Source organism: Eublepharis macularius, chromosome 10 (genome assembly GCF_028583425.1).
Source record: "Eublepharis macularius isolate TG4126 chromosome 10, MPM_Emac_v1.0, whole genome shotgun sequence".
NCBI lineage: Eukaryota > Metazoa > Chordata > Lepidosauria > Squamata > Eublepharidae > Eublepharis > Eublepharis macularius.
Window position 1 is genome coordinate 40,043,653 of NC_072799.1, and position 14,383 is coordinate 40,058,035.

At 42.1% G+C, this 14,383-nt stretch overlaps 1 protein-coding gene across 3 annotated transcripts in view; it reads left to right on the forward strand.

The window, feature by feature from the left end:
* Positions 1 to 14,383, forward strand: part of AFG2A (AFG2 AAA ATPase homolog A) — a 213,381-nt gene that overhangs the window by 171,466 nt on the left and 27,532 nt on the right. For 2 of the 3 annotated variants that reach the window (XM_054989936.1, XM_054989937.1), the window contains exon 15: positions 1,511 to 1,675. The exons of the other annotated variant lie outside the window; for it this stretch is intronic. In XM_054989936.1, coding sequence (XP_054845911.1) covers positions 1,511 to 1,675 — 165 coding nt within the window. The remainder of the gene's footprint in view (positions 1 to 1,510; positions 1,676 to 14,383) is intronic. 3 annotated transcript variants of the gene reach the window in all.

A 14,383-nucleotide genomic window follows, 5' to 3' on the forward strand; every position in this document is an offset into this window, starting at 1 on the left:
TTGTGCAATTGTCATAGGAGTAGGCAATTCGATGGTTTATACATGGATGTCTGAAGGAACATAGTATGGATTTGCAGCCTCCATTGTTAGGGAATATTATAATGTTATATTAGTTATAGTCCACCTTTCTCATTGAGACTCCAGATGAATTACACAGTGTGAGTCAGTACAGTCACTATCAAAGAGATATCAATAAAACATGTAATGGGTATATACATTCAAATTTGCAGATTTAAAAAAACTCACAGAAATCCAATACAGAGCTGAAGAAATGCTGAAACAGAGCATAAGCAATTCTACAACTGACATATTAAACAACATAGGATATGATTTGGTTTATGCCTAAGATGGTGGTTTTAACAAGTTGTGCCCCTTTATCCAATTGACGCCCAGTACTTACATTATCCTAATGGTATAGGATATGCTTCAGGAGTGGATTGGCTATGAAGGCACTTTGGGACATCCCAGTGGGCTGATGTACAGTGAGGTACCCTGTGCAAAATAGGTGAGAGCTGTGCTGCTGTGATCTTGTGGCTCTCACCTTGTGGCAGCCAGCAGCCACTGTCCTGAACAGACTGGGGGCGGGGAATTGTCATTACAAGCCAGTGGCCCCTGTGGCAAGCTTGCTCCTTCCCTTCTCCCTTCACTGAGGGGGGCAGTGTTGGGGGAAGATTGGGAGCAGGCCTTTCCAGGCCATTTTTGTCTCCCATTTTACTCATGTTCACCTTGCACCATTGAATAGCATGAGAAATTCAAGGCCGTATGGGAGGAGGCTCTGCTGCAGCTGTTCCTCATTCCAATGTCACCCTTCCAGAAATGGGGTTAATACTGGGTATGGGAAGGTGCTCCTGTGTTGAAGGTTCTCTTTCATAGGGCCACAGGTTGTTTAAGTGATCTGGCAGTGCTGCAAGGAGCAGCACTGAGATTATACAAATACTGGCCTTTAGTTCATAATTCAATTCATGACACCTCTGCAGGATTGGAAATAAAATGTTGTGTTGTGCATTTACCCACCAGCAGCATCCAATGATGTTGATCATGGATACAATTTGATGGTGATATAATTTGATACATGAATGTGTCTAAATGTATAGGAGGGTGGGGTATAAATGAAATAAATAAAGAGTCCAACATAGTCTGCCATTCTCAACATCTGTTCTCAAGCATGCAATGGGATACAATCTTTAGTCTCTCTTTGGTGAAGACATTCTTGGTTTCATTGCCTGTATTATCTCTTCTGATGCAGAAATTAACAGTCATGTCAGAAAAGACAACCAAATGAAACTTGCAAATTACAGACCCAGTGTCAATATGTTCACAGAAAACTTTTCTGCCCAAATACCATTCCTAATATATGTTAGACATTTGTGGCCTTTTAACATGCCATTCATGATGTGGAGATTCATTCCTATGTTAAGCAGATATAACAGTTAGAGGAATGCTATGCTGTATGTAATTTTCTTTATTGATTCTTTCTGTTACAATTAATGGGTTTCTTTTGATGACACAGGCTTTGATGCGACCTGGTCGAATTGACAGAATCATATACGTGCCTCTGCCTGATGCTGCCACTCGTAGAGAAATCTTTAAAATTCAGTTTCGCAAAATGCCCATCTCGGATGAGATCCACTTAGAGGAGCTTGTCCAACAAACGGAAAAATACTCAGGAGCAGAGGTAAATACTTTTTGGGGTGAACTTCTACTCCAGTCATTATTATTATATACTGCATGGTGTGCTAATTTTCTACCAGCAGGGACTTCCTGATGGAGGAAGTCCCTGTTGGCGGAAAACTAGCACACTATACAGAGGTGTTAGGCTTTTTCTCACTGATGTACTTTTTATTTGGAGAACTTTCAAAAATACATAGTTAATTGCTTTATTTATGTTATTTATAGTCTGCTTTTTTATATATTGTGCTTGCTGTTCTCCTTCTCAGGTGGGCCTATTTTCAAGAATCCCAGAACTTTGACTCTTATAACAAAGTCATCCCACATGCAGTGTAAGATCTCAATGCTCAGATCCCCGAATTTTGTGAAAAAGGGAATATTTTTAAACTGGGGAGTCTGAGTAGTGGTTCTGGGGAAAGAGTTCATAAATCTTTTCCTCCAGCTTAAGTTTTGCCAGTATAAATTGCCACACCCAAGCTGCTGTTAACTCTAAGAGAGCTATACAGGTGCAGTATCTTTTCCCCAGGGGTACTACTCAGGTTTGAAAAACAGCACGAGATGAAGGAAAACTCTCCTCAGTGCAGCTAATCCAGTCATCCTTATTCCTTGGGAATCCTTATTCCTTGGGAATTCAATGAGATGCTTTTCCTTTCATAAACATAATAAGCAGTAATTGATATATAATCAATATATATATAATCACAGAATCACTGCTGATTCGCAGTGGCAGGGAAATGGGCATTTCCACCCCCGGATCAGCTGCTTGTCGGGGATCTCCCTGACAAGCAGCTGATCCACGCCTGTGGGGGTTAAATGCCCCTTTCTGTGCTGCTGCACAGTGGCAGGGAAAGGTGCATTTCCACCTCCGGATCATCTGCTTGTTGGAGATCTCCCTGACAATCAGCTGATCCAAGCCTGCGGGGGTGGCATGCCCCTTTCTGTGCTGCTGCAAAGCAGTAGGGAAAGGGGCATTTCCACCCCCAGATCATCTGCTTGTCAGGGATCTCCCCAACAAGCAACTGATCCAAGCCTGCGGGGGTGAAATGCCCCTTTTCCTGCTGCTGCAAAGTGGCAGGGAAATGGACATTTCAACCCCCTGATCAGCGGCTTGTCGGGAATCTCCCTGTCAAGCAGCTTATCCAAGCTGGCGGTGTGAAATGACCCTTTCCGTGTCTCTTCGCAGCAGCACAAAAAGGGACATTTAAACCCCACAAACCAGTTCACAAATGGGCAAGTTCGTGAAAGTTTGTGGTTTGTAGTTCATGAAACGGGGCGAACCACGAACCGCACAGTTTGTTTTTTCCCCTGTTTGTGCCCACCTCTACTCTGCAGTCATTGTCAAGTAATAAAATGCCCAATATTTCCTTCTTTGAAAATACGTATTAGTATTTCCTTATGGCAGACTTCTAAGTAGATGTGATTGAAACTGTGAAGGTAGAATAGGCCTTCAGTGTATGGTGTGCATTTTCTAAATGGTGGGTTCTGAACTGCTTGAAAGCAAGAGACAAACCCTCTAGTGCACCATTCAGTGGTGGCTCTTCTGAGCATTCAGGATTGCACCCACCTCTGACAGCACCATTCCCCAGTTGACACCCACCTCATGTTTCAAGACTATTGAGTTTCTGGTTGGCAGGTGGTTTCCACCTTGAAACAGCTGCCACTGTAGTGGTTGGAGGGTGAGTACACTTCAAGCCTCCCTGAGCTGTGGGCATTGTGCCGGGCATGGAAGCAATGGGCCCTTTTTCTCCAATACCCACCCTTCTCTGCAGCCTCCACTCTCTCATCCTATCATTCAGGTGGTTCTCAGGAGGAGAGCAAGCTGGTTGTATGGAAGAGAGAGAAAAATCACCACCGTGGCACCCAGGAAGGAGCAGCGGGTCATGGTAGTGGTTTTATTCTCCTTTCTCCATGGCCATTTTCCTTTTCTACAGGCTCCTTGGCAATCGCCTTCTCTTGCCTAAGCTGCTGAGCCATTGCTGGGGCAGAGAAGAAAGTAGTGTGCATGCAGGCTTCCCACTGTAGGATCCTGCATGTTCTAGTTTTGAATAAACCATCAAAGGCTGACATTTAGCATCTTTGTGATCCTTGGGTTTGGGGGACTTTGAATTTGGTGGACTTTTAAGCCATCTGATTCTATCTTGGGTGATGAAGAAGGACAGAAAAGGCAACAGCAGGTATTTACAAACAGGGATAATTTCTTCATTTATCTGGTTCAAGGTAAAACTAACAGTTTGTTTTTTAAAACACAACTTGTCCACGATAATTATATTAAGGTTGAGGAGATGTAGTTCTGTGTATAAATGAGATGGGGGAATGGAAAACCTAGGCTGGAGAGAGGTTTTAACCACTCTTCTCTGCAACTTGAAGGGACTTTGTTAATATAGGGAAGCATTTTTTTAACATCCAGTCTGATAAAGAGTTCTGGTGAACCTGAAAGCATGCATGCTGTTTTGTGCCATAACTCTCCTTCTCCTTCCTCCAAATACATAAGGGCTGGCCAAGATTCAACAGGGGAAGGGGGAGACAACCCTACATGCTGAGAGGTGCTCTGATAAATCAGGAGGTTAAAATATATTTAATATTAACAATTATATCTCATATTATATTGTGTATGTGTGTGGTCGGTTGGAACGCAGGGATGTGGCAGTTTTGGTTAACAGTAATTAGAGGTGTGTACTGAGAAAATTTCCCTTTCAGTTTAAGATCTGGGGCTTCCAAACGAAATCAATTCCATTATTAGCTTGCTCTGGGTGGGCTGTTGCTGGTTTAGATCTAATCTGGGGTCCCCCCACCGTTATCATGAGCTTCAGCACAATACATGCGTTAAAGGCAAGTATTGGTTGCACATGCACACACTTTTTTTTCAAGGGGGGTTGGGAAATGCTCTGGGGCAGCTGTTTTTGCGCTTAACTGCACCAAAATTACACAGAACATAGTCTTCCCTCTAAACCGTCTTTTTTCTCAACTACACTACACACAACCACAGACCCCTGAAAAAGGGACTGTGGGCAGCCGGGAGAACATGTGATGGGAAGCTGGCTAGCAAAAAGGCAGTGGCGGTGCAGCATGAGTCCAACCAGCACAGTGAGGCAACATGCTTTATATTCCTTTTTTTTCTTTTTGAAGTGATGATAATGCCAATAAATTATTCTTACCTTTGCATCCTTATGTGTTGCTTGCTGCCATGTTTCCTTGAGCATCTTTGCAGTTTTGTTCCCAATAACACAGTGAAGGGTGACTGGCAGTGAATCCTTCCATTTCAGTGTTCCACTGGAAAATGGAGTATCTTGCCTTAATCGCTGCCAATCTCCTCTGTTGTCCAAGTGTGGGTAGGAGACACCCCCCCCCCCCCAAACAGATATGTGTTTTTCCATAACATTTCATTTTGCTGTACAGGCAGGCAGGGGCGAGCACCTTTCCCCCTTACCTCCCCAAGTTTAATGAACTTTTCCAAAGCCAACAGGCAGGAAGAAGTGGCAGTGCTCCCCTGAGTCCTAATTGGCAGAGAGACAATGCCATTGCTCAGGAAGTACAGAAGAAAAAATAGTCATACACACCATGCACGTTCCTCTTCCCACCAATGAAGTTAATTGGTATAATGCTAAGAGCTCAGTCTCTCTATGTGGAATCCAAATGGTTGGTACACTTGCCATTAATGAAAATAAGATAATAGTAGCCCACCACTGCCTGCCTGCTTGCACTGCCTCTGGGTGGGTAAGAACCAAAGCTAAACCCAAAATTTCAAGTGGAAAGGTGCTGTTATAACTTAGTTTTCCGGATTTGGTTCACCATTCTGAAAGCTACTTAAACTAAACAAAACAACAAATTCCAAGTGTATTTCCAGCTTGTTTGTTTTGTTTTGCATGCCCTTAATAGTAATTAATATGACTCTCCATAAGCCAGGGAGTATATACCAGTGATATAGAGAAGAGTTCAGTTCTGAAACTATCCTGTAGATTTGTGAGCAAAACTGGAGATGGACAATGTCATATTGCTACTATCTCAGTGTTGGTAGCTAAAGCTGTTCTTAATGCAAATCTTTTTCTTGCCATCAGTGGCTATAAGATAGCATGAATGATTGCACTTTGGGTGCACATACATCATGTGGTGAGCTGAATTCGGCCTTTTGATGGAAAGTGGCACACTTTATTTTTGTGTTGCAAAAATAGAGTACGCCAGAGATTGGTGGCCTAATTAGCTAAGTACCCAAACTCTCCCCACCCCTTTCAAGAATGACTGTAGTTCTACTGGAGTTGATGCTGTCTTCATTTATCCCTTACCCTTTTCATATAAAGAAAAAACAGGCCTTTATGTGTCTTCCTCCTTATATGCACACTAACAAGAAAGAAAGGCAGCCGTCAGAAACCTGGAAGAAAGGACCATTTTGGAGAAGGGAAATACATTTGTTTCCTCTCCCAGGTCCTGGCAACAGGGGCATTCAATTGAATTCTGTGAGGGAAGGTAAGTGGTTCAAAATGAGAGGGGTGCATTATTAGGACAGGAAATTCACATTTCAATTGCCCTGAGACCATCAGGATCTCTCCATTGAGACCTGTAGTCTTTAAGAGCTGGGATCTGCCATCAGGAATATCAGTGGGTATTCAGGTACTCACACCAGAAGCTGGTGACAACAACAGGATGTGTGTATGCAGGTCTGAAGGAATGCTGAATGAGTGTAAACAAGGTATCGCAAGGAAAAGAAAATACATCAGGAAATTTTCACAAGTCTCCACTTGCTGCTTACTAATTTTATATCCTCTTCATCATCTCCCCTCCCTCCATTTGTTCACATAAAGTTGTCAAAGACTTTTCAGTGTAGAAGGTAAGAGAAGGAAGTGTGTCGCCAGCACCATGGGGGTTTCTGTCACTTAGCACAGCCTACAAAAGAAAGACCAAAAGTGGCAATCTATCATCCAGCTGTACTTTCCGCCCCTCTTTCCCTCCTGGTCTTCCCTCTGGCCATGCTTCTTTATTGTCCTCTATTTGGCAGTGGTTTCTAGGAATGGAAAAATATGTTGCTGTTTATAAGCAGTTGGGAATTGCATTCTGGAGGGAAGTAGTAAGTCTCTTTGGAGAGCTGCTACTGTTTTGTTTCTTCTGGTTTTTTAAATTTGTTTTAGTTTTAAACACCTTTTTTGGGGGGGTAGCAGATTATGGTGGGTTGGTTCTGATATTTTCCCATGCTTTTTGGAAGCAGTTTTGTATAGCAAAATAGGTTATTCATTAAAATTATCGTTATCAGAATGTTTGTTGTACAAATAATGAAAAGCTTGGTGCTTTCTGTCCATAGAAGTATTTCTTCCATATTCTTATAAGGTTGTTTGTTTCCAAATTAGTTTCTCTGATACTGTTCAAGCAGTTTCTAATGTACAAACTAAATGTGTTAGTTGGTCATTTATAGTCAGTTTACTTCTTGTAATCCACAACTGTTTTTAATCCTAGTAGCCATTATCATTTACTGTTATTTCCACCAACACACATTGTTAAAGTGCAGTTGTTTACCTTTTCAGGCTCTATATTCTCTAAGCCAGTAAGTTCAAACTCTGGTGTGTTTACTTTCTGATAACTATTTCACACATTCAGTCCATCCTTTACTGATGTAGTCTACTAGTCTTTATGCAGATGTGTTCAGAACCTGTGCTCCATAGAGGACAGTGACTGCTGCATACAGTTTGGTGAGCCTTCTCCAACAGACTTGATGCCCACATTTTTTCCAAGCATAATTCAAAGTGGTGGTTCTTTTGCATCTGCAGTATTTGAAGGACCACCTTGCCTTTACTGCCCAGCCTATACTGCCCAGAGGCAGGGACTCTGTGTCCCTGACTGTGACATGAGGCAAGTAGCTTTTTCAGAGGTGGCTTCTCATTTTTAAAATGCTTATCTCCTTGCTTTTTTATTGTCTTTTAGGGGCTGGGCTAAAACATTTCACTTTACTCAGGCTTTAATTGAAGGTAGTTTCTGGTTGGTAGATGCGTTGGTGTCCAGTAAGACAACTGTCCAGTGGCACCTTAGAGACCAACAAGATTTTCAGGGTAGAAGATTTCAAGAGTCCAAGCTCCCTTCTTCAGACATTATTATAGTTGTTTTTATGCCTTGTTTCTAGATTCACTGTTATTCATGTCATTAGTGGGCTCTTTGCTCGTTTTACTGAAGGTTTTAATGTGTGTGTGTGTGTGTGTGTATTTGCTTTATAGTCTGCCTTTCTCACTGAGACTCAAGGCGGATTACATAGCATGAGATTAGTACAATCAGTATCGGGAACATTTCCATACAGTATCAAGGACATTTCCATACAGTGTTAAGGACATTTCCACAACAATGTTATAAGGTTTTACAAAGACGTAGCATTAGCAAGGATCCAATACAGAGTTGAAGAATTGCTGAAACGGAACATAATCAATTCTAGGGCTGACATTAGATAAACGTGAAGTACAGGTAGTATAAAAGTACATATTAGAGCAACAGATAATATGCAAGGCAACATAGTGGTGAAGTCTGTGGTCCCTAACTCATTAACGAAGCATTTGAGACCCCTCTCTATAATACTTCCTTCTGATCTGGGTAAAAAGCCCTTTTGAATAATTCGGTTTTGCATCGTTTGCAGAAAGCCAGGAAGGTGGGAGCTCTCCTGACCTCTTCAGGCAGACCATTCCACAGGGTGGGGGCCACCACAGAGAAAGCCCATGTACGGGCTGCTGTTCATTTCGCCCATGTGCAGGCTGGCACTTGTAAGAGACCCTGTTCAGATGAGCAAAGCTGCCATGGAGGGACATAAGGAGTGAGGCGATCTTGTAGGTATGCTGGGCCAAGGTCATGAAGAGCTTTGTATGTAATAACCAATACCTTGAATTGAGCACCGTAACTGATAGGTAGCCAATGGAGTGACTGTAGGATGGGAGTGATGCTCCTGCTCGCTCCTGCTTACAGTCGAGCTGCAGCATTTAGCACCAATTGGAGCCTCCTAGTTAACTTAGATGGGACACCAATATATAGTGCATTACAATAATCAAGTTTTGATGTTACCATAGTATGGATTGAGGTGGCCAGGTCGGCCATGTCAAGGTTAAGAAGCCATCTTCCAGGCTAGAGTGAGATTGTAGTAAGCATTTTTTACAGCTGCCCGAACTTGTTTTTCTTGTAGTAGTGCTGGATCCAGTATAACCCCTAGGCTCTTAACTGAGTCTGCGAGGGTCAGACGAACTCCATCGAAGTTGAGGAGTACAGTGTCTTTCAAGATCTCTGCCTTCCCAACAAGCATCACTTCAGTCTTGTCTGGGTTCAATTTCAATTTGTTATTTTTTCCAGCCATTTCACCACGGCTGTCAGGCAGCGATCTAAGATTTCTATTGCATCCTGCGGGGACCTGGATAGCGTGATATAGAGTTGGGTGCAATCTACATATTGATGACATCCCACTCCATAGCTGCGAATGAGTTCTCCTAAAGATTTCACATGGAGGTTGAATAACATGGGAGATAAGATTGCGCCCTGTGGAACCCCACAAGTTAGTTCCCATTCTGGAGATAGCTGATCTCCAACGGCAACCCTTTGAGTCTGTTCCTTGAAAAATTATTTAAACCAGTCCAGGGCACATCCTTTGATACCGATTTCTGTTTCTAAACGCCTCCTCAGGATGGCGTGGTCTAATGTGTCAAAGGCTGCAGTCAGATCCAGGAGGAGCAATAAGGAGGTATGGCCTTCGTCTATATTCAGACAGAGATCATCCACTAAAGCTACTAGTGCTGACTCTGTCCCATGCCGTGGTCTGATTCCAATATGCTGTATAATACAAGTGTTTGTAAAAGTTTTTTTCAACACCATATACACATTTATTTACTACAAAAGGTGCATGTAAGTTCATAACCACTGCCATAAACCATAACTAACTGCTACATACAGAATTCATATCAACAGCAGAGTAAACCTTGACTGATAAGCGTGCGTGTCCTCAAGCAAAAAACCAGTCCTGCAATTGTTCTTTGTAAGTGTATTCCAAATCTCAATGCTGAGAACACCCGCTGATGTTGTGCAGTCCGATGCAAAATCCCTCGGGGGAGGAATGGAAAGGCGATGTCGGTGGTGAGAAAAGATGATATTATCCTCAGGTGGGTGTGTGATGCACTGCTTGGAGACCCCCAAAGGGGGCTCCTGCGCCCAACAAGCTCCCGGATGTCTTAGGCTTGTTTCATGTACATTTCTTCATGGGGCGATATGTGTCCCACCTCAAAACGATCTCTCCAACTCCCCTCCACAGAAAATGAGCTCTCACGTGCTGATTCTCAACGCACCTTCAGGGATCAGTAAACGTTGAGAATCAGCACGTGAGAGCTCATTTTCTCTTGAGAATCAGCGGGTGTTCTCAGCATTGAGATTTGGAATACACTTACAAAGAACAATTGCAGGACTGGTTTTTTGCTTGAGGACACGCACGCTTATCAGTCAAGGTTTACTCTGCTGTTGATATGAATTCTGTATGTAGCAGTTAGTTATGGTTTATGGCAGTGGTTATGAACTTACATGCACCTTTTGTAGTAAATAAATGTGTATATGGTGTTGAAAAAAACTTTTACAAACACTTGTATTATACAGCATATTGGTACTGCTCACACGGTTCTTCTCAGCTCGGCTAGGTGAGTAGGCAGGATTTTTGCCTCTTTATTACTCCAGTGGTCTGATTCCAGACTGGAAAGGGTCTAGAGCGCTAGAGTTTTCCAAGAAGATCTGAAGTTGGTCAGCTACTGCACTCTCAATCACTTTGTCGAGAAAGGACAGGTTAGAGACTGGGTGATAATCGGCCACATAATTTGTCTAGGGATGGTTTTTTAATTAGCAGACGGATAACTGCCTGTTTGCGGGGGGGGGGGCGGGGAGATGATCTGAGTTAGTGATTGATTTACAATAGATCGCAGAGGTTTACCTATGTGATCTTTACTTGATTTTAACAACCAAGAAGGGCAAGGGTTGCTATTATTCTTCGCAAGTCCTTCAACTTCCGCAGATGTCCGGTACAAGCTATAGCTGGCATTGATTGCATGTTCCTGTCTCTGGGAATTAAAGATAGACTGGGTATCCTGCTTGTTTACAGACCACCCAGCTCCCTATAAGCACCCTTTCTGGCTTGGCACAGCTGCTAGCAGACATGGTGTTAGAGGCACCTAGACTTATTGTTCTAGGAGACTTCAACATCCATGCTGAGTGTTCAAAGTCTTTTTAAAGCATGCCTGTTGTTACGATTGTATTATTGTATTGTTTTAACCTTGCGAGCTGCCTTGAAGTCTGAGGGAATTGGTGCATACATTTTCTAAACAAAAATAGTGCATTTCAGTACTGGCATAGAGCTAAATGCAAATAGGCCCAGTCTCTGAAATCACTCTCTCTCTCAATTCTGAAACTTTTTAATTATACAGATCATTACTGTGTCTCGTGTTAAAACATCATTAAGAGGGTATAGCAAGAATGATGGCAGGACAGGCATACAAGTAGGGTTGCCATATGGTCCAGCTGCCAAGGTTTTATCTGAATTTCAAGCATGCTATATGGTGGCCAGCTGAGCTATCAGCTTGTGTCTCAGCGTTCAAGCTTTCATGCCAAAGCAGTGGTATAAGGCTTTAAATGCTATACCTGTTATTTAAGCTTTGGCCTCAATTACAGTCCTATATAGAACACATTGTTGTAAGATAATATGTATTATATTGCTATTGTGTTTTAATGTTAATATGAATCTATATTAATAAAGTATTAAAGTATATGTGATGAAAATATAATAAAGAATAAAACAAAATATAAATATAAGACTGTACACACCTTTGTGCACTCTTCTTTCTCTCTCTCTCATTTTTTCTTCACTTTTTTCCTTCTCTACATACTTGTTATTTCTTCTTTCTCTTTGTGTTGTTGATTTTTCATTAGCTTTTTGAAGAAATTGTGTGTTAAGTGGAGTGAGATGAGATGTTTTGTTGGTGTTTATTTTGAGAAGATGTATGTAATTAAGAATAGTAAACGTGTAGATTTTAAATAAAAATAATCATTTTGCGTTTTGGCTTTCTTTCTAGATTATTCCTAGAAAAGAAAAATTGTGAAAAAGTTTTTCTCTATCTTTTTTGTATTCTCCTTTCATGGTAGGAATAGAAGTCTGGCGAAAGTGTCCATTAGCAACTTAATTCAAGGTCAATGAACTGAAGTCTCCATTGTTCATTTTCCCCAGACTTTTTGTAGCCTGGGGGGCAAAAAATTTCCTTTTACCACTTTGCTCTCTCTCTCTCTCTCTCTCTCTCTCTCTCTCTCTCTCTCTCTCTCTCTCTCTCTCTCTCTCTCTCTCTCATATCAAGGTATCGTACTACTGAGCTTTGCATTTTTACTTTAGTTGGCAATAGGTCCATTTAAATTGTAACTACGTAAAGGCTAATTTAGATAGGATGTTTACATCAAACTAACAACTCTAGTCAGGAACAGATTGTGCTGCCCTACCTGTATTTCTGATGCTTTGCCAGGTGTTTGAAATTCTGTCAACTTCCATGTCACTCAGACAATTATATATATATATAGAGAGAGAGTGGTAGGATAGAATTTGGGGCCCAAGAACTGACGGCTCTCTGCTCGGCTCTGATTGCATGTTGAATGGGTTCTGGGTTCTTGCTGAGCCACGTTAGTGCATTTCTAATCAGATAGATTTCTGTTTGCACTTAACTGTGCATATATGGGTGTTTGTAAAGGTAATATAGGATGTTTGCCATCCAGCGTCATCTGTGGAACCATTGTTTCTGTTGTGCAAGTTCCAAATCTATTAATCTTTGCAGCTGACAAAGTCAGCAGTTCACTCATCCGTTTCTGAGATTCTCGTGTGTTCTGCCAAATGTCAACATAGCAATCTTTAGATATAACCATAGGGTTGGGATATGATGCTTGTCAAATGCTGATTCCCCTCCCCTCCATAAAATGGGCATGCAACTTGTTCAAATATAGCCTCTACAGGACTTCAGGCTTTCCACCTTAGTTTGCCCTCATATCTATAATCAGCAAAGTTTTTAGATGGTTCCTTTGAAACTGGCTAATTTTGCTGTCTGGGTCTTATTGGGCTGGATTTGGTAACAGCACTTTAATCAAAATGCAATAGAAGTTTTCAATAAAAGTCAATTTTTGAGACAATATGCTGATTAGAGGTGATTTTGTCATACTCTACTTTTGTTTTTATATAGAGGATGTTTGCTGTATAAACAGAAGATCTGATCGAAATAGAAATACTTAGATATGCAAACAAAATCCAGCTAGGTATATTGAAAAGAAAGACACCTCCTAATTTTGCTCAGAAGTATGTTGTTAAACTGGAGAAAAATCAGAAGAAATCTACAAGGATGATAAAAGATCTAGAAAGAAATAACTGTAGGGGGGGAGATTAAAAGGAATATGTTATTTCTTCTAATGTTTTTAAAAGGGTATTAGCAAAAAGCTTCTGTGGAAGCTAAGCAGGTTTGGCTCTGGTTAGTACTTGGATGGGAAACTACCAAGAATGTCTAGGGTTGCTGCACAGAGGCAGGCAATAGTAAACCGCCTCTGAATTTCTCTGGCCTTAAAAACCTTACCGGATGTTTATTGGGAACTCCTAAACATTACATATATGGGCAGGAAGTCTTTTTAAAGCCTATGTGATAATGAACTGAGTAGAGCTGCTTGGTGCCTTATCGCTTTGGAGGCCAGAGAAGAGCCATGAGGTTCCCGGGCGACTCAACACTAAGAAGGGCAGAGGCGGGCGGTGGGGGGGGGTGCTGCCAAGAGAGGGTAGAAATTTTCTCTACCTGAGCTGGACTGTAGTTGAGGACTCTGTCCTGGTCACTTCCGCTTCCTCTTCATGTCATCCTGGCAAGGATCAAGAGCTGCCCTTTGTTGCAGCCTCAGTCCAGCAACTGTGACTGGGGAGGCAGAGACAACTGCTGGTGGGGGGCGGGGGAGGAGGGCAGAGAGGCCAGGCAAATGAGGCTGGAGACAGAGGAGCTATGCTGGGTGACATCAGGACTCTCTTGCCATTGCTGCTGCTGCCTCTGCTGCTGGTGTGGCTGGCCAGCAAGGGCACAGAGTTGCAGAGACTTTGTCTGTCTGTCTGCTCTTCCATAGTTAGCTGACAGCCCAGGAGATTGTTGCCTTGGCTCTCCCCCATGTGGCAAGGGTTTTTAGAAAATTTAAAACTACAACACTGCAATGCTGGTGTTTTAAAAAAATTTAAAAATAATCAGGTAAAAATGGATTAGGGACTCCAGGCTGCTGTTTTAATTGCCCCCCCCCAAATGACAGACAATGCATGACAAACAATGACTGTCTTTTTTTATAAAGACAAGGGCTGAGAGTGGTGGAAGAAGAAACAGTGTAGTTACATGTCACTGTCCAAGCAATCACGACGCAGGAGGATAAAGGGAAATGTGAAAGAGCCAGGGCTTACATCAAAGAAAACATTCTGCATTTCAAAATAACCTGTTGTTTTATTTCTCTATAAAAAAAACTGAGGTATATGTGCAGAGAGAAAAAAACATGGAAAACCCCAGGGGACAATAGATTCTGCAGCTGATGTAGCCTTTCACCATGCAGAACCCAAAGTCTGGGAAGCAAAGTATTTTGACTGTGTATAGAACTCAGCAAAGACATCGAAGCAGTACAGGGCCAGAACTGGCAAAAATAGTCCTGTGCAGAAAAAACCTGGACTAGATGATCTAACTAATTAGAGCAT